General features: G+C 41.4%; 1 protein-coding gene across 1 annotated transcript; it reads left to right on the top strand.

Moving 5' to 3' along the window:
• The first annotated feature begins 12,264 nt into the window (after window positions 1-12,264).
• Window positions 12,265-16,302, top strand: LOC103265119 (serum amyloid A-3 protein-like). The gene is given in 3 exon segments (XM_008062826.2): window positions 12,265-12,355; window positions 15,621-15,759; window positions 16,131-16,302. Coding segments are annotated over 3 exon segments (369 nt in total). The 3' UTR covers window positions 16,270-16,302.
• Window positions 16,303-19,370: the final 3,068 nt, after the last annotated feature.

Raw genomic sequence — 19,370 nt, 5'->3', positions numbered from 1 at the left:
CTTCCACCTCAGTCTTTCAAGTAGCTGGAACTACAGATGCTCATTACCACCCCTGGCTAATTTTTGTTTTATTGCAGAGATGAGGTCTCACCAAGTTGCCTGGACTGGTCTCGAACCCACAGCCTCAGGCAATCCACTCACCTGGGCCTCCCAAAGGGTTGGGATTACAGGCTGAGCCACCAAACCCAGCCTCATTTTTTAAAAGTTAGCATAATATTAATAACAAAACTAGAGATGAACAATACTAGCAGAGAAAATGATGGTCTTATTCTGCTTTCAAAGATACAAAATTTCAAAATAAAATATAGTGTTAACTAACCAAATATGAGGGTTTTGTGTGTGTGTGTGTGAGTAAGCAATTGATTGAGAGGATAAAGAAGTTCCCACGGTGGAAGGGGACCTGAAGGGGTTGCCCCCAAATTTGGGTATTAAAAAAGCTTCATGATTGTGTGTGATTTATTATTAGAATGCAAAAATAGATCAACACTACAAATTTAGTCAATATAATTGACCACTTTAACAGCCTAAAGAAGAAAAATGATGGTATTATCTCAATTGGTTTTAAAAAAAGCACTGGACAAAGCGCAAGACATTTAATGTTTTAAGAAATCCTTTGGAAAAGTGCACATCAAAAGTTCAAAAGGTATTTTCTTAATTTTGTAATATTGCATGCCAAAAAGTTACAACAAACATTTATTTAGTGGAAAAAGTTTTAACTCATTGCCGTTAGGATCTGGAATGGGAAAAGAATACCTACCCACTATCGTTTCTGACATAGTCTAGAAGCCTTGGCCAATGACATAGCAAATAAAGAGAAATAAGAGAAGGATTAGAAAGGAAGAGAGAAAACTGTTATTACCTGCATACAGTATAATTATCAACCTACAAAAACCACATAATTGGCAAAATATTAGAATTAATAAGACAATTTGAATAAGGCTGTCTGACTTTTGGTCTAAAAACCAGTAACATTTCTCTATACCAGAAATAACTAAATAGAACACATAATTTTAAGTACTATACCATTCATAGGCTAGGTACTGTGGTTCATGCCACAGTACTTCCAGCATTTTGGGAAACTGAAGAGGGAGGATCACTTGAGACCAGGAATTTGAAAACAGCCTGGGTGAGACTCCATCTCTACTAAAAAAAAAAAAAAGAATTAGCTGGGTGGGGTGGTGTGCGCCTGTAGTCCTAGCTACTCAGGAGGCTGAGGTGGGAGGATCCCTTGAGTCCAGGATTTCAAGGTTGCAGTGAGTAATAATCGCACCGTTGCACTCCACCCTGGCCAACAGGGCAACAGAGGAAGACATAGAATAGAAGAAGAGGAGGAGGAGGAGTCATAAAATAAAACTGAGATCTGAGAAGAGTGACTCCATACTAAGCCACAGTTTGAACTAGGAAAGGGGAACTTAGGGCCAGGTGTAGTGGCTCAAGTCTGTAATCCCAGCACGTTGAGAAGCCGAGGATAGAGGATTGCCTGAGTCCACGAATTCGAGACCAGCCTGGGCAACTTGGTGAGACCTCGTCTCTACAATTAAAAAAAAGAAAAATTAGCCGGGTGTGGTGGCACACACCTGTAGTTCCAGCGACTTGGAAGGCTGAGGTGGAAGGATCACCTGAGTCCAGCAGGCTGGGGCTGCGGTGGCTGTGAGTGTGCCACTGCACTCCAGCCTGGGTGACAGAGTGAGACTTCATCTCAAAAGGGTGGGGGGGCTTGGATTAAGCTCTATAGGGATCTCTATGTAGAGCCTGTCTGCTTCTATGAACTGTTTCTAAGCAGCTCAGAATAATACGGTGAGAGTTTTTATGCTAAGAAATGCTACAGTAACAGAAAGGTAGAATCATTGTGGGGTTTTTGCTTTGGTTTGTGTTCTGTTGTATTGTAGGTATTATTGTTGACTGCTGGCTTGTGGCTCTTGCAGGAAGTCATTGGGTGTATACCCATGGAATGCAGGTACAGTCTTACCTGTGACTGTCAGCAATTGGCTCAGAGGAGAAACATTGTAGATCTGTTCTATTAGATGATTGTTTCCAGTATTGATAATGTCAGGTTCAAATTGTATATGATTCTAGGAAAGTCGGTTAACATTTTTTATGGCACTTGCAGTCCAGTGAGAGCATTTTCCTACATTCCTGGACCAGGGGCAGAGTGAGGAGCCACGGAGTGCAGAAATCATTCATTGCCTTAGGCTCAGCCTGGCCTAAGTATTTTTATTTATTTATTTATTTATTTATTTTTGAGTTGGAGTCTCACTCTGTCGCCCAGACTGGAGTGCAGTGGCCGCTCCAAGCCACCGCAGCCTAGACCTGCTGGGCTCCGGCAATCCTTCCGCCTCATAAGGAAACTACTGCTCTCTACAGGATAGAGGCAGGCAAAGATCCTGCTCTCAGGAAGTGCAAAGCAGCTGAGTAGATGTGTTTTCTTTGAAATGTACAATACATTATTAACAACTGGGGTCACCATGCTGTGCAATAGAAAATATATTCCTGCTGAGCACGGTGGCTCAAGCCTATAATACCAGCACTTTGGGAGGCCAAGGTGAGAGGATTGCCTGAGGCCACAGGTTCGAGACCTGCCTGGGCAACTTGGCGAGATCTCATCTCTACAATAAATCAAAAAATTAGCCGGGTGTTAAGTAGTGCACGCCTGTGGTTCCGGCTACTTGGAAGGCTGAGGCGAAAGGATTGCCTGAGCCCAGCAGGTCAACCTGGGGTGGTGTGAGCATGCCACTGCACTACAGCCTGGGCTATGGAGTGAGACACCAACTCAATTAAAAAAAAAAAAAAAAAAAAAGGAAAGGAAAAAAGAAAACATATTCCTTCTGTTTGACTAAAATTTTGTGCCCTTCAGCAACCATCTGTGAATTCCTGCCCCTTCCCTCCAAGCCTCTGGTAACTACTGTTCCACTCTATTCTGTGTTTGACTTTTTTAGATTCCACATACAAGTAAAATCATGTGTATTTGTGTTTCTATGCTTCACTTGTTTTACTTAGCATTACTCCCTCCAGGTTTGCATATTGTCACAAAGGATGGAATTTCCTTCTTTTTTTTTTGAGTTGGAGTCTCACTCTGTCACCCAGACTGGAGTGCAGTGGCTGCTCCCGGCCACCGCAGCCTTGACCTGCTGGGCTCCAGCGATCCTTCCGCCTCAGCCTTCCAAGTAGCTGGAACTACAGGCGCGCGCTACCATGCCCGGCTAATTTTTGATTTATTGTAGAGATGAGGTCCCGCCAAGTTGCCCAGGCGGGTCTCGAACCCGTGGGCTCAGGCAATCCACTCACCTCAGCCTCCCAAAGCGTGGGATTACAGGCTGAGTCACCGAGCCCGGCTTCCTTCCTTTTTAAAAGCTGTATTGTATATTGTGAAATTGCTCACATGATGAAAAAAGACGGATATGGGAAGTGATGGATATGTTAACTAGCTTGATATAATTATTCCACAATATACATATGTAGGCCAAGCACAGTGGCTCATGCCTTTAAGTAATTCCAGCACTTTGGGAGGCTGAGGCAGGAAGATCACTTGAGGCCCTAAGTTAGAGACCAGCCTGGGCAACATACTGAGACCTCACCTCTACAAAAAGAAAAAACAAATTAGCTGTGCATGGTGGCAAGCACCTGTAGTCCTAGCTACTCAGGAGGCTGAGTCAGGAGGATTGCTTGAACCCATAAGTTGGAGGCTGCAGTGAATTGTTATTGTGACTTTGCACTCCAGCTTGGGCAACAGAGTGAAACACTGACCCAGAAAACAAAAACAAACCCCAAAAAGTATACCCAAATATCACATCATATCCCACAAATATAGAGAATTATTATTTGTTAATTAAAAATTTTAAAAATTGCTATTAACTTTTCTATGTATGCTCTATTTTTATTCAGGGGGTGGCTGTGTAGGTTTATTACATAGGAATATTGCATGATGGTGAGACCTAGGCTTCTACTGAGCCTGTCACTCAGGTGGTAGAATCATACCCAGTGGGTGGTTTTCAGCCCCTTTGCCCCCCTTTTAGGTTTGCCACACTGTCTGTTGTTCCCATCCTTGTGTCCATGTACATACAGTGTTTGGCTCCTGTTTATTAAGAAGAATATATGGTATTCTGTTTTTGTGATAATTCATTCAGGATGGCAGTCTCTAGCTGTTCTTTTTCTGGCTGCATAATATTCCATGGTGTATATGTACCACATCTTACTTATCCATTCTACCACTGAGGGGCACCGAGGTTGATTCCGTGCTTTTGCTGTTGTGGGTAGTGCTGCAATAATCATGCACGTGCAGGTGTCTTTTTGGTAGAGTGATTTGTACTCCTTTGGATATATAAACCAAGTAGAAGGATTGCTAGGTCAAGTGGTAAGTCTATTTTAGTTCTTTGAGAAATCCCCCTATTGCTTTCCACAGGGATTTAATTATCTTACATTCCTATTAACAGGGTAGGAGCAATCCCTTTTCTCCACATCTTTGCCAACTCTTATTTTTTGACTTTTTGATAAAAGTCGTATTGACTGGTGTGAGATGGTATCTCATTGTGGCTTTGATTTGCATTTCTTGGATGATTTTCTTTTCTTTTCTTTTTTTTTTTTTGAGTCAGAGTCTCTATCATCCAGGGGTGCACTGACGAGACCATGGCTCACCACAGCCTTGAACTCCTGGGTTTAGGCATTCCTTTTGCCTCAGTCTCCTGAGTACCTGGGACTACAGGTGTATGCCACCACGCCCAGTTTATTTTTAAATTTTTGTAGAGACAAGGTCTCATTATGTTGCTCAGGCTGATCTCGAACTCCTGAGCTCAAGCTATCCTGTCTCAGTCACCCAAAGTGCTGGGATTACAGACACAAGTCATTGAGACCAGCCTCTGATGATTTTTGATGTTGAAAATTTTTTCCTATGTTTGTTGATTATCTGTATGTCTTCCTTTGAGGGGTATCTGTTCATGTCCTTGCCTACTTTTTTTTTTTTTGAGTTGAGGTCTCACTCTGTTGCCCAGGCTGGAGTGCAGTGGCACAGTCATGGCTCACCACAGTCTCAATCTCCCGGGCTTAGGCAATCCTTCTGCCTCAGCCTCCCGAGTAGCTTGGACTACAGGTGTGCACCACCATGCCAGGCTAATTTTTAAATTTTTTGCAGAGATAGGGTCTCACCACGTTGCTCAGGCTGTTCTCAAGCAATCCTCTTGCCTCGACCTCTCAAAGTTCTAGGATTACATGCGTGAGCCACTGTGCTCTGTCCATTGCCCACTTTTTAATGAGATGATTAGTTTTTCTCCTGTTGATTCTCTTTGTAGATTCTGAGTCTTAGACCTTTGATAGATGTATAGTTTGCAAATATTTTCTCCCATTCTGTAGATTGACTGTTGACTTGGTTGATGGGTTTTTCTGCTGTGCAGAAGCACTTGAGTTCAATTAGGTCCCTCTTGGCAATTTTTCTTGTGTGGCTTTTGATTTTGAGGTCTTGCTCATGAATTCATTGTCTAGACCAATGCCCAGAAGAGTGTTTCCTATGTTTTCTTCTAGAATTTTTATAGTTTGAGGTCTTATGTTTAAGTCGCTAATCCATCTTGAATTAATTTTTGTATGTGGTGAGAAGGGGTCCATACAACATAATTTTATTCACAGAAAGTTCAAAAACAGACAAAAGCCTAAAGGTATATTGTTTATAGATACATACATGTGACAAAAACAATTTTAAAAAAGCAAGGGGATGATAAGGACAAAATTTAGGATGGGGGTTACCTTGGAGAAAGAGCAGGGAAGAATGTGCAGCCGGAGAAAGGAACACGAGAAGTTTCTGTGGTATTAGCGATGCTCTATTTTTTGGATTGCTTGGAGAGCTTACAGAAGGATGACAGTCCACAAATTTAACAAGTAAAGTGATATAAGTTAATATGTCAAATGCTAACACATTAAAATCTCAAATTATGCGACTGATTCTCCAAATGAACAAAAGTACATAAGTTAAAAAGTTGCTTACCAGAAGATATGACTGTGGTACAAATTGTTCCTCAACTCCTTCTAATAATTTCCAAATAACTTGTTCACTTTTTTTTGGAGTTGGAGTCTCACTCCGTTGCCCAGGTTGGAGTGCAGTGGCATACTCACAGCCACCCCAGTATCGACCTACTAGGTTCAGGCTATTCTTCCGCCTCAGCCTTCCAAGAGGCTGGAACTATAGGCATGCGCTGCCACGCCTGGCTAATTTTTTATTTATTGTAGAGACAAGTTCTTGCCAAGTTCCCCAGGCTGGACTCAAACCCTCAGGCTCAGGCAATCCACTCCCCTCAGCTTTGCAAAGTGCTGGATTACAGGCTGAGCCACTGAGTCTGGCCCTGTTTACTTTTTTGATTGGGATGTGTGTTGTTTGATACAGGTGTCGTTAGTGAAATGATGCCCCATTCTCTGTCTTGACATGGAGAAGCATGTGCACTCTTGCAATGACTTCGTCAAATTCGACGATGTTTATGTAGTATCAACAGGCAAAGAGAGAAATAATCCATGGTGCTGAATTCTTTTTTTTTTTTTTTTTTACCATGTAAGGTAACATATTCAAGGTTCCCAGTATTAAGACTTGAATATCTTTGGTGCAGGGAGGGGGGAATTGTTTTGTCTACCACACTAACATATTCTTCTAGTTAAGCTTTTTTTATTTAAATTTTTATTTATTTATGTATTTATTTAGTTAATTTATTTTTAAAAATTTATTTATTTATTATAATGATGTGGGGAAAAATTCAGGGTTAGGTATACAAATATTGATCATGCAGGTACTCTTGTTGATGAGATATTCCCTCCCTCCCCTAGCAGTTTCCCCCAGCTGCCAGTCCCACCCCCCATTCCCCTGACAGTTTTCTGCTACTTCCAATTGCTTTCTTAGAGCATTATAATTGTTCAAGGTCGCCTTATGAGTGAGAACATATGGAACTCAGTTCTTTGTTTCTGTGATAAATCACTGAGTATTATCAACACCAAATCCATCCAATTTGCTGCAAAGTCCATATATTTGTCCTTCTTTATGGCTGCATAATATTCCATTGTGTATATGCACCACATTTTTTTTTTTTATCCAGTCCAGCTTCAATGGGCAACACGGTTGGTTCCATGTTTTGCTATTGTGAATAGAGCTGCAACAAACATACGTGTGCAGGTATCTTTTTTTGTAGAATGATTTGAGTTCCTCCGGGTGATTTAAAATTTTTTAAAAAGTATTTGAATGATGCTGCCTATAGTAATTATTTATAAAATCAGTAATATTTTGAACAGTACATGAATGTAGGCTGAAAGGATGCCCACAAATGTTCTCACCCAGATATTAAATAAGTAGTTCATATTGGAAAGAGAAAACCAAAGAGTAAGAGAAAAAGGAGCTTTTGCAGATGAAAATTCTACTAAGTATTGTTTAACTATACCAAGGATGCAAAAGAGTATATATTCAATATTCCATCTGTTAATAATTCTACTTTGGTTTTTTCTTTTCCTTGTGGTAAGTTTTGAGCTTCTCAATTCAGTCTCTCTTTCTCGTCTCTACCAAGTGGGTTTCCAGGATTTATCCTTAAACAACTACAGGCTCCTAACTGCTGGTGAAGAAAATTCAGCAAGGAAAGAAGAAATGTTCTTTCTTCTGTTGTAGCAGCAAGAAATGCAGATGGTCAGAAACATATCCCTGCAACACTTATTTCTAGCAAAGGAATCTTGAAACACACCCAGATTTCAAATATGGTTGCTATGTCCTGTCAAATTAAAACTTGATCTTTAAAACTGTGATTCTAATTGACCATCTTACTCATTAATGTGTTAATAATGTATTGCCTTGGTAATAATATTTTAATTAATCTCTCTGTCTTCTGGGAGGTATCAGATATTATACATTTTCTTGGTTAAGCCAGAAGAGCTAGCATGTGTTTTACATGTATGCTGAACTAATCCAAGCCCCTGTCAGCATGAATCATTTAATCCTCCCAACAGCCCTACGTGGCAGTTATCATTATTTTCCCCATTTTATATTTAGGGAATATAGAACTATTTCTACTGGTCCTCCAAGATTGAGACTTAGGTCTGAAATGCCATTCTCATTCATGATCTGTGACCTTTTGGACTTTTTCAATTTTTTGTTTTGTTTTGCAAATTCTTAATAGAATTAAGCCTTGGTGTTCTTAACTTAATCATGGCAGAAAAGATGGAGATTCCTTGTGTTTCTCAAGCAACCTGGTCACATGTGAATATTAGAGCAGGGTTACCATCTAATTTATTATCCAATCCAGGTCATGTTTGAGAGTAAAAGGAGGTGCCACTATTATTAAGCTTGGACAATAGACTCTCACAGAGATTATCTCGTGTAAACCAGGATATGTAGTCACTCACAGGAGACTGTTGAGAAATCTCTTTAAATACCTGGAGATTTTGGTATCGCCGTAACAGGAATTCTTTCTTTTTCAAGAGAAACAAATGAAAATAGATGATTGTTGCTATTATTTATTGTTAGCACTGCAAGGAATGGTGTGTCCTTTCCCAGAAGGCAGAATACACTAAATAACAAAGGAAGAAAACTGACAAGTTGTGTCAAAGTCCCTGTGAGGAATTCTTCTTGGTGTGCAGAAATTGTACTTGCTTGCTAACGTTTCCATCAAAGAAGAGAAGGACTTGAATGAGGAGAGGAAGTGGGGGAGTAAATCTTCAGTATTGGAACATGTATTATCGTTGACTCTGAGATAGGATGAAACTTTCCATTGGCATCATTTTCTGCTGCCTGGTCCTGGTTCCAAAGGGAGTAAAGTAATTACAACAGGATATGATCATGGGCCCATGATTTCTGCCCCCAAGGCAAGTAGGAACAAAGGGAACTGGCCCCATATGTTCTCCTTTCTGAAGCAGTTCCCCCAAAAAGGCTGGGACCAGGGGACTGTGGATTGTGAGACATTTCCTCCTCTTCCCCTCCAACCTGCCTATTCCCAGGACTAAGTGAGCCAAGCCAGCTCTGAGACTGCACTGACCACAGGAAATTCCACCTCTTCCAATAAATGGAAGTTGTGTAGGGAATATCTAAATGTTGCTTGGCATTGCCTTGGATAAAAACCGGAGAAACAGGGAAATCCTTGGAAAGTTGTCTGCCCCATGCCAGGCACGGTGGCTCACGCCTGTAATCCCAGCACTTTGGCAGGCAGAGGGGAGAAGATTGCCTGTGCCCAAGGGTTTGAGACCAGCCTGGGCAACTTGGTGAGCCCTCGTCTTTACAATAAGTAAATAAATAAATAGCTGGGCGTTGATGACACGTGTCTGTGGTTCTAGCTACTTGGAAGGCTGAGGCGGAAGGATCCCCTGAGCCTAGCAGGTCGAGGCTGCGGTGACCACGAGCATGCCACTGCACTCCAGCCTGGGCGACAGAGTGAGACTCTGACTCAAAAAAACAAGAAAGAGAGAGCTATCTGCCCGATAACTTGCCTATCACTACTGTGCCCAAAAGACTTAAAACAAGGCCAAGCCTCAGAAAGAGGCATGATTCCTCATTTTGGCAGGCTCTAAACTAAGACAAGCGTTTATTTTATTCATTTTAAAATTTTATTGATTGATTGATTGTTTTATTTTAAAGATATGGGTACAATTTAGGATTGGGTACACAAGTGGTCATCGTATAGGTAAGGTTTGGACCTCCCTTTGGTCCCCACTTTACCTGGTTTAAGGTCAGTTATTGATGTTGTGTCCTCCCCTCCAATCCCAGCAAGTATCCCGCTTCTGCCAGTCCCTTGCTTGTAGTATTATGGTAAATGTTCAGGGTACATATGGTACTCTGTTCTTTGTCTCTGTGATAGACCACTGAGTAGGAGAGACTATAAATCCATCCAAGTTGCCGGGGAGTTCATATGTTTGTCCTTCTTTATGGCTGTGTAATTCGACAAGGGCTTCAGACATGGTGTAATCCTTGCTGATTTGCTTTATCCTGGGTCACCTCTCCTCTGTATAATTTCCTACCCAACATTCACCTAGTCTTCTAACAGAATCCTCATTCTTCTTAGTTACTGGTTGAGTTCAAGTGTCACTTCCTTTCTGGCTCTGTGCCATCTTCCACCATCTCTCTACCAAGCCTCTGCGATTTGCATTGGTCTTGGAGAATACTTCCCGGTTATCACCAACACACAACCCACATTTCTCATCTCCCAGAAAATACTTCAGGCAAAAATCCTGAGTTATTACTCCGTGGGCGGGGCCTTACTTGCCCTATAGCTTTCTTCAGGCTTTCAACCCAGGGTCCCATTGGAAGAAGGCCAGATTCGATGGCTTCTGGATTCTCTCATCGTCTCTATCACATTCCATATGCTTCATGCTTTCTCCGCTAGGGAAACCCAATGGTCTTTAAATTTTTCCTTTTGGACGAAGGGGCAGGGATGGGGCAGGTGAGTGGGCCATGGACTCTGGCCCCCTGTTATCACCTGCATGAAATTCCCTCCCAAGATCATTTTACTAAACTCACACAGTAAAGCAGAGTTTTGCTTTTCTGGTTTAGACAGCTGTTCTCTACCATCACACTATCCAGTTTCCTGGTGTGCACCCCAACTCTCTCTGCTTTCCTTCTGAATTTACTGTTCTGATCATCTGTGGCCATTTCCTGCTAATTTTTATTGTGTGTCATTTCTACATGACTTTGTAGCAAACTTCTACATTCCTGGGTTATAGCATCCTTCATTTAACCTGCCATAAGACCTTCAATAGCAACAGATCATGAGTACCCCGGAGACTGGAGGACAGCCTTTTCCAGTGTTGACAGTTTCATTTTCCTGGGTGGACTTTATCCTCTCCTTTCTTTCTCCTGTACCCTAGGACCCCCATCTTCATTCTGAGTTGTCCCTTGCAGTGGAGTTCGGCTGTTCCAATTACCTTGCATTCACACATTCTTTAGACAATCAAGTCTCTGGTTCTAATACTGTGTACCCTTCTCAGTAAATTGACAGTGCAGTCAAATACTGAGTAGGGGGGGAAAGCTTTCCCCCTTAGGACTGAGACTGGAAACAGACAGAAAACTCCTATCTTGCTACACCTCTGGAACTTACCACATTGTGCAATATGGGAAAAATACATTGATTGAAAGAAATTCCTGCTGTTTTGGATAAAGTGTTCTGACCAAGAGGGATTGTGCAAGAGGAAAGAGAAGTTTGCTCCCTTAGCAAAGTGTGAGTATATATAGCACCAGCCACATCTCCCCAGCAGGTGACACAGCTCAGTTTCACTGGAGGCCTCAGCAGGAGTCGGCAGTCGAAGGTAAGATGCCAGAACTTTTCAACGGATTTGCTCTTTGAATATTCTCTTTCCCCATTAGCATTCCTGTGCTGCATCTCAGTTTTTTCTGTGTTTTTCCTGAATGTACTGATTCTGATACTTTGACTTTACCAGATGTGAATACTTTTTTTTCCCATGCTAACATTCTCTTTTTATTCTTGAATTAACAAGCAGGCATGAGCTCACATCTGAATACTTTTAAGGCAAAGATTTTGTGGTATGTTCTTCTGTGTGAAATCAGTGATGGGTAAAGTAGGCATTTTACAAATATTTTTTGATTGTTTAACTCATCTCATATTACAGAGGGGTATGCTGATCACAGCATTTGTAAAGGGCTCTTTGGAGACTTCCTGTACAGTTGGGTTGTAGGACTGATAGGGAATTGTTAGCCCGGGTAACGCCATCTTAGACACCCCCGCCACTTTGTTAGCTGCCCCGGGATGGAAAATGATCAACTAGGCTAGGTTGTAACGCATCCTAATACCTAGCTTAACCACAAGGTTTCCTCTCAACTTCCATAACCTCAAACCTTAGTTACCCCCTAGCAACACCAACAGCAAATATTTTCTCCTCAAGCCCTATAACTGCCCAAGCCTGTAAGTGGTAGTGGGATTCATTTTTCTAGAGTCCCCTTGCAGGTTCTCCTCCTTAGAATAAACCTATGTTACTGTGGTGTCACCTGGCTCCTGTCTCTCTTTTCCTATTTGCTTGTTTTCTCGACCTACCAGGTATGATTGAAATGGAACGTGGTTTATACTAAGGGTACATTGCAATCCTTCAGACACTGGGATTCCAGTGTGACAAATGGAAATGGAGGGCTAGACCCTCTGAAATGCTATCTATTTATCTGTCGTTTATCTATACATACACACACGTGTGCGTGTATGTGTTAACTTGAGTGGGGTTTATTCTTGGAATGAAAGGATGGGTCAATATTACAGACAACAAAAACTCAAAACAAAACATGTATTATCCTTAGTTGTGTTTCCTTGACTCTGTAGCAGGATGAAGCTTTCCATTGGCATCATTTTCTGCTGCCTGGTCCTGGGTGTCAGCAGCCAAAGATGGTTAGATTTCCTCAGGGAAGCTGGTCAAGGTAAGGACCAAAGGATGGGGACAGGAGGCCAAATCCCCCGGGGGCCAAGGTGCCAGCGAAACTACAAATAAATAGAGAAGAGCGTGGTTTTTGATAATAGTAGTTCTCCTATGCTTTTCTGGCCAGCTCTGACACTCTTCTGTGAGGATTCCCCAGACCACGTAATGTTTGGGTTGTAACGTTTCAGCACAAGGGGGAATTTGTTCCCTTAATACAAGCCGGTCTCCACTGTCCCCTAGAGGGGAATCTGGGACAACTCATTTCTCTTTTTCCAGTAACCAGGAAGTTGGTGGATTAAATTTGCTGAGCATGTTCCCAGAAAGGCTGAGCAGAGTAAACGGTTCCCATCCACGTAGTAATAACAACTTAAATTCATTGAGATATTAATATGTGCTAGGCATTGTTCTCAGAGCTTTACGTATACAAACAAATTAGTTTTCATCCTTTAATACCGTGAGGTAGGCAGCATTCTTCATCTTCTTCTTATTATTATTTTGAGTTGTAGTCTTACTCTGTCACCAAGGCTGGAGTGCAGTAGTCACACTCACGGCCACCCCAGCCTTGACCTGCTGGGCTCAGGCGATCTTTCTGCCTTAACCTTCCGAGTAGCCAGAACCACAGGCGTGCACTACCACTCCCGGCTAATTTTTTGATTTATTGTAGAGATGAGGTCTCGCCAAGTTGCCCAGGCTCTTCTTGAACCCGTGGGCTCAGGCAATCCCTTCACCTCGGCCTCCCAAAGTGCTGGGATTACAGGCTTGGTCTACCGCATCCGGCCTGCATTATTATCTCTTAACAGAGAAACTGAGGCACGGAGAGACCAAGATACCTAAGTCCCAAAGTAGAGTAGGATTTAACCCAGTAGTCTTGATCCTCAGACTTTGCCCTTGACCTACTGCTCCCAAAACAAGGGTGAGGGGTTTGTGAACACATATCCCGTTCTTTATCTAAGAAATGACAAATAGTTGAGATGTGGTGCATTTGGAAAGCAACTCTAACTCCTCTCACCACCATCAAAGACACTATAAATTACCTCTATGATGGTACTACTGGGGCAGAGACATGGCCAGAAAACCAATAACTAGATAAATACACCCCACCAGTCATAGCAAAATGGCAAAATTTTATTTTCAGAATGCAGTATTTTAAATTTCAGGTGTTATTATTTTTCTGTGATAGTCTCTGAATAACTGTTTTAAAATTTGCTATTAATACTATCTAAATTCTGATACACCAGGCTGAAAATATATTTCATTCCTTAGGTCAATAATTTTCAAAGGGTTGTTTTAGGGCCACTTGCATGAGAATTACCTGGGGTCTTAGGTGCTTTGTGAAGTGAAGATTCCTTGTCCACACCCCTCCCCTATTATAATATCTGGGGCTGGAGCCTGGAAATCTTGCCTCTGCCAAGAATCCTGGCTGATATTCATGCACAGGGAAGGTTGAGAACCACTGTCTCTGGTTTTCTACCCACAAGTGATCAAATGTGCCAGCCATTTTTGAAATACTTATTAAGCAAGTCTGGATTCCAGGGGAGCCACTTAAATCCGTAATTCAGAGTTAGTAAGTAGAGTTAAAATGTCATAAGCTCTTAATAAAAGTGATCAACCTGAACACCAGAAATAATAAATATATGAAATGAAGATGGGTCGTCTCATAGGGAAATTATATAAATCATGATTGTAACTTTACACTTGATTTTCTCCTTTTTCCTAATCAGTTAATTTTTTTAAAAAATGTTTTTTATTCACTCTAGCTTAATCAGATTCCTTCGGTCTATAATTCCTTGTTCCTTACCATATAGTTCTTCTTTTATCTTTTTTTTTTAGTTTTTTATTTTAAGTATGTGGGGTACAATTCAGGGTTAGGAATAAATGTTCATTATGCAGTTACCCTTGTTGATGAGGTATGCCTTCCCTCCTTCTCTGGCAGTTTCCCACTATTGCCAATCCCTTCCTTATAGTATTATGATTTTTGTTCAAGGTCCGCTTATGAGTGAGATCATGTGATACTCAGTTCTTTGTGTCTGTGATAGATCACTCAGTATTATAGCCTCTAAATCCATCCAAGTTACTGCAAAATTCATAATTTTGTCCTTCCTCATGGCTATGTAATATTCCATTGTGTATATGTACCACATTTTTTTAATCCAATCCTCTTTCGATGGGCAGCATGATTGGTTCCGTTTTTGCTATTGTAAATAATGCTGCAATAAACGTGTGTGTGTAGGTATCTTTATCATAGAGTGATTTGAGTTCCTCTGGGAATATTCCCAGTAGGGGGATTGTGGGGTCAAATGGGAGGTTGATTTTTAGATCTTTTAGGAATCGCCACACTGTTTTCCACACAGGTTGTACTAGTTTAGACTCCCACCAACAGTGCAGAAGTGTTCCCTTTTTGCCGCGTTCTCTCCAGCATCTGTTGTTTTTTGTATGGCCATCCTGACTGGAGCTAGGTGGTATCTCAGTGTGGTTTTAATTAGCATTTCTTTGATTAGTCCTTCTTTTTTCTTATCCCATCCTCCTAAGGACAGAGAAGTGAAGGGATAATATACTGAGTACCTACAATGTTCTAGGCATCATATATGTACTTTCTCAGTTCTTCTGCATAACCACTCAGAGGCAGACAACATTCCACCATTTTATTGGGGAGGACACTGAGGTTTTGAATTAGGGGCCAGTTGTTTCTCTGTATCTTATTACCCACTTTATTCAACATTCTGTTAGAGAATTCGCCTTTATCACTTGCTGATTGAATTCTGACAGATGCTCAGGTTCTAAATATACCCTGGAGATTCAGATGTACTCAGGATCGAGTAGTCCTCACTCTGTCCACAGGTATGAAATTTCTCCCATTGACCAGGTTAGGAAGGCCGTATGTCTGCAACCTTGCTCAGAGTTACCTGTGTTCTTATGCCTTGGTCAGAAGGTTCACTGGATCTTTCCAGGTAGAGGTTCATTGTACAATGAATCTTCACTTAAAGACCATCCCAATGCTTCTGTCCATGCATCAAACATGTTTTTTTGTAGTTAAAAAAAAAAAAAGATAGCATCAGAACTTAGAATGGAATCAAACAGAAAAAGCTTGCACCTGTGATTCTTATTCCATTAACCTAGGGAAGTGAAAAAGTAAAGGAATATATTTCAAGCCAACAGAATTTCCAAGGGCTCTGTCAAAGGCTGAAATATTTGGAATCAGTGGGTCATTTTTTATTTCTCTGTTTTTCCAAGGTCTGCTTGTTTTGATCATTTTCTTTCCTTTTCAGGAACTAAAGACATGTGGAGAGCTTACTCTGACATGAGAGAAGCCAATTACAAAAATTCAGACAAATACTTCCATGCTTGAGGGAACTATGACGCTGCCCAAAGGGGGCCTGGGGGTGCCTGGGCTGCAAAAGTGATCAGGTAGCTGTAGCTTCTGGGGATGCCAGAGATGGGAGAGCAAAGTTTGACTGCCTTGAATGTTCAGGAGGAGGCGAGCTTCCTTGTAGAGAAGTTGGAGTCTGTGGCCCCTCCTCCTCTTGCCCTCTCTCTGTCTCTGGGCTAGGTGTGAGGGTTTGGATGACTGGTAAGAATGAATGATTCCCAGCCCTTCCTCTATGGGCGTTGTTTACCCAGATGAAGGGTGCTAGGAGGGCTGTACCCAGGTAGGGTCAGTATTTAGACCTTCCTTCCTTGGCCTATCAGAGCCTTCTCTTGGAAAGAGGAGGATGGGTGGGTGGACTGTTGCTTATCTCGCCTGGTGATTAATCTCCTCTCCTCTGCCTCAACTACAGCGATGCCAGAGAGGGTTTCCAGAGCTTCACAGGCCACGGAGCAGAAGACTCAGCTGCCGACCAGGTTGCCAACGAATGGGGCCGGAGTGGCAAAGACCCCAACCACTTCAGACCTGCTGGCCTGCCTGAGAAGTACTGAGTTTCCTCTTCACTCTGCTCTCAGGGGACCAGGCTGTGAAACTCCGAGGGCAGAGACCCTGAGGGCAGAGAAATTTGTTGAGCTAGATTTCTATATCCCTAGTATTTGATATGGAATACATAAAAATCTTTAATATAAACAAAAAAAGTGAATAGAAAAAAATTTAAAGGCTTAATAAATACTTGTGAAATCCAATTTGTTATTGAAATCTGGAAATGGACTATAACAGTCTTCCTGGGAACATGGGCCTATTTAGTACCATGGGATGATCAATAAGCAACATTGTTTTTATTTTAAAAAAGGATAAAGCACAAATCAACAATATAGGAGCTGAGGATAAACCTATATGTCATTGACCATACTTTATAGACCATAACGTGAACCAACATAAGTCTATAATTACACGTTCCATAAAATATAAACGGTAGCAAGAGAATCGTACGAGCAAATTCAGCGAGGAAGTTTAAAGCCAGATTTAAAAAATCAATAAATCTTAGAAAAATGCAACTTATAAAAGCTGAATAAAGAAGAAATGAAAATCTGGATTATCTTATAATTATTTTAAAAGATTTAATCTTCTCGCAAAGAAAACAACAGGCCCAGATGGTTCTATAGACAAACTAAGCCCTTTCAAATAGCAAATAATTCCAATTTTATACAAGCAATTCAAGAATAGAGGATCAAATACTCCCCAACCCTTCCCACAAGGGTAGGAAAACTTTGAGACACACACACACACACACACACACACACACACACACACACACACGCACGCGCGCGCGCACGCGCACACACACACACAAATCAAAAGTAAATGCAAAGAAGTTTTACCAGGATTGACCCCAGCAACGACCATATTCAGGTTCAAAGTATGGCCTGAAGGTTATGTTTCTTACATAATTCCAGAAGATCCTGGAATCTCGGGGGGGGGGGGGGTGTCCCAAATGGTTTCTTTTCCAAATTAGACCCTCTTCCCTAGGTCTGGCCTAGGTATCTCTGGTTACAGCACAACGTTTCTAGGTCCCTCTGTGTCCAAACCTTCTCTCTCTAGTCAATTGTGTTGTTTCCCTTTTTCTGCTTCCTGGGTTCCTGGGAATCTGGGTTCCTCAGTAATCTCTCTCCCTGTCATGGAGGCCTACTCCTAAGAGTCCCTTCCCTTTTTGATCCTCTCCTTCCTAAACCAGGTGTTAACCAGTCCCTGTCCACAACACTAAGAAATACCTTTCTCTTATTTTTTTAGCTACTCCTTGGTTTGAGCCAGGGTAGAATGTTACCTTCTCAGGGCATCAGATCTGTCAGTTCCTCAATTCTTATCCTAGGATAACAGTGAGTGTCCACAAAGCACTCTGTTCATGCTTTCTTGAGAATCTGTATCCATCCTTGTCAGAGTCAGTGATTAATATGTCAGTGATAATAAGACAGTGATAAAGACATCTACCATTCATGATTTGGTGGCTATAGGCCAGGCACTTCTCTGAATACTTTCTTGTGTTATCCTTTGGACCCGAGTGCTTTCTCGTGTTATCCTTTGGAACTTCATGCCTTAATTTATCTTATTTTAGAACTGAGGAAACTTGAGGCACAAACAGTTTAAATAACATATCCAAGTCTTTTTGCTAGTTTGATACTAGAGTCAACATTAACCATGTACTATAACGAGCAGTTGCATTGAGGTTTTACATATATTAGTTCACTTAATCATCTCTTCCATGAATGTATTCTATGTACCACCCAGTTGTTCCTCATAACAAATCTCATGCCCAATCTATATGGGGCAGGAGTGTAACAATAAAGAGCTGAGGAAGAAGCAAGTGGCAAGATGGAGGAGGTTGCATCACTATGTCAAGGGAACTGTGGAGCATGCCTCCAGTGATGGAGGGGAGTATCTACGAAGAATTCACAACAGACACAAAAAATTAGCTTTAAACATTTGCCGGGCCCAGAAAACAAAGCCGTCTCACGAAAGCACCAGTCAAGTAAAAATTTTCCTTTCCAACTAGAAATTGACCTTCCACATGACCCAGCAATCCCCCTATTAGGAATATACCCAGAGGAACTCAAATCATTCTACAAAAAAGATACCTGCACATGTATGTTTGTTGCAGCCTTATTCACAATAGCAAAAACATCGAACCAACCATGCTGCCCATCAAAGCTGGATTGGATAAAAACAAAATGGTACAGTGGAATATTATGCAGCCATAAAGAATATCACTATGGTCACCTTTGAAGTGCTCCCCTTGGGAAGCTATGCACTGATCCCAGCACCTAGTCTACCCGTCAAAGCAATTTTGGAATTCTTTTTCTGGAATGGCCATCAGAGCTGTCGTCATATTACCCTTGATGTCCTGAATGTCATCAAAATGTCTTCCTTTCAATATTTCCTTTATCTTCAGGTAAAAAAAAAAAGTCATTGGGGATCAGAGCAGGTGAGTAGGGAGGGTGTTCCAATATAGTTATTTGTGGACTGGCTAAAAACTTCCACACAGATAGTGCTGTGTGAGTTGGTACATTGTTGTGATGCATGAGCTCCTTTGGGACAATTTTTCAACACAAGTTTCTCATGCCAAGATTTTCAGTTAAGATTTTCCTGTTTATCTATTGATATTTATTTGGTCTGCTATGCTTCTCACAATCAACTGATGATTTTGACATACAATTCAATGAATTTTTGCAATGCTTTCTTCAGTTCTGCTCTTTACTGGTTGTCCTGAACTCTCTTCATCAGTAATGCTTTCTCTCCCCTCAGGAAAAAAAGTTTAATACATTTGTATACTGCTGTTTTCGTCATGGCATTATCCACATGAACTTAGACTAACACGTCCCTGATTTCACTACAATCTTGCCAAGTTTAACAAGAAATTTAATGTTTGTTCTTTGCTCTAATTCAAACTCTGACATTGTTGCAATGACAGCTCTGATGCCATTCCAGAAAAAGAGTTCCAAAATTGCTTTGACAGGTGGACTAGGTGCTGGCATCAGTACATAGTTTTCCAAGGGAGTACTTCAAAGGTGACCGTAATGATATTCAAGTATGAAGTATGTGGCACTTTTTCTAGGATCAGCTTGCGAACTTCACTGTCAAGTCTTGTGGGTCTTAT

This window comes from Carlito syrichta, unplaced genomic scaffold (genome assembly GCF_000164805.1).
Source record: "Carlito syrichta isolate Samal-C Ts95f unplaced genomic scaffold, Tarsius_syrichta-2.0.1 Scaffold305865, whole genome shotgun sequence".
NCBI classification, from domain to species: domain Eukaryota; kingdom Metazoa; phylum Chordata; class Mammalia; order Primates; family Tarsiidae; genus Carlito; species Carlito syrichta.
Note: the sequence above shows the minus strand (reverse complement) of the source record. Positions and strands in the feature narration are given on the sequence as shown.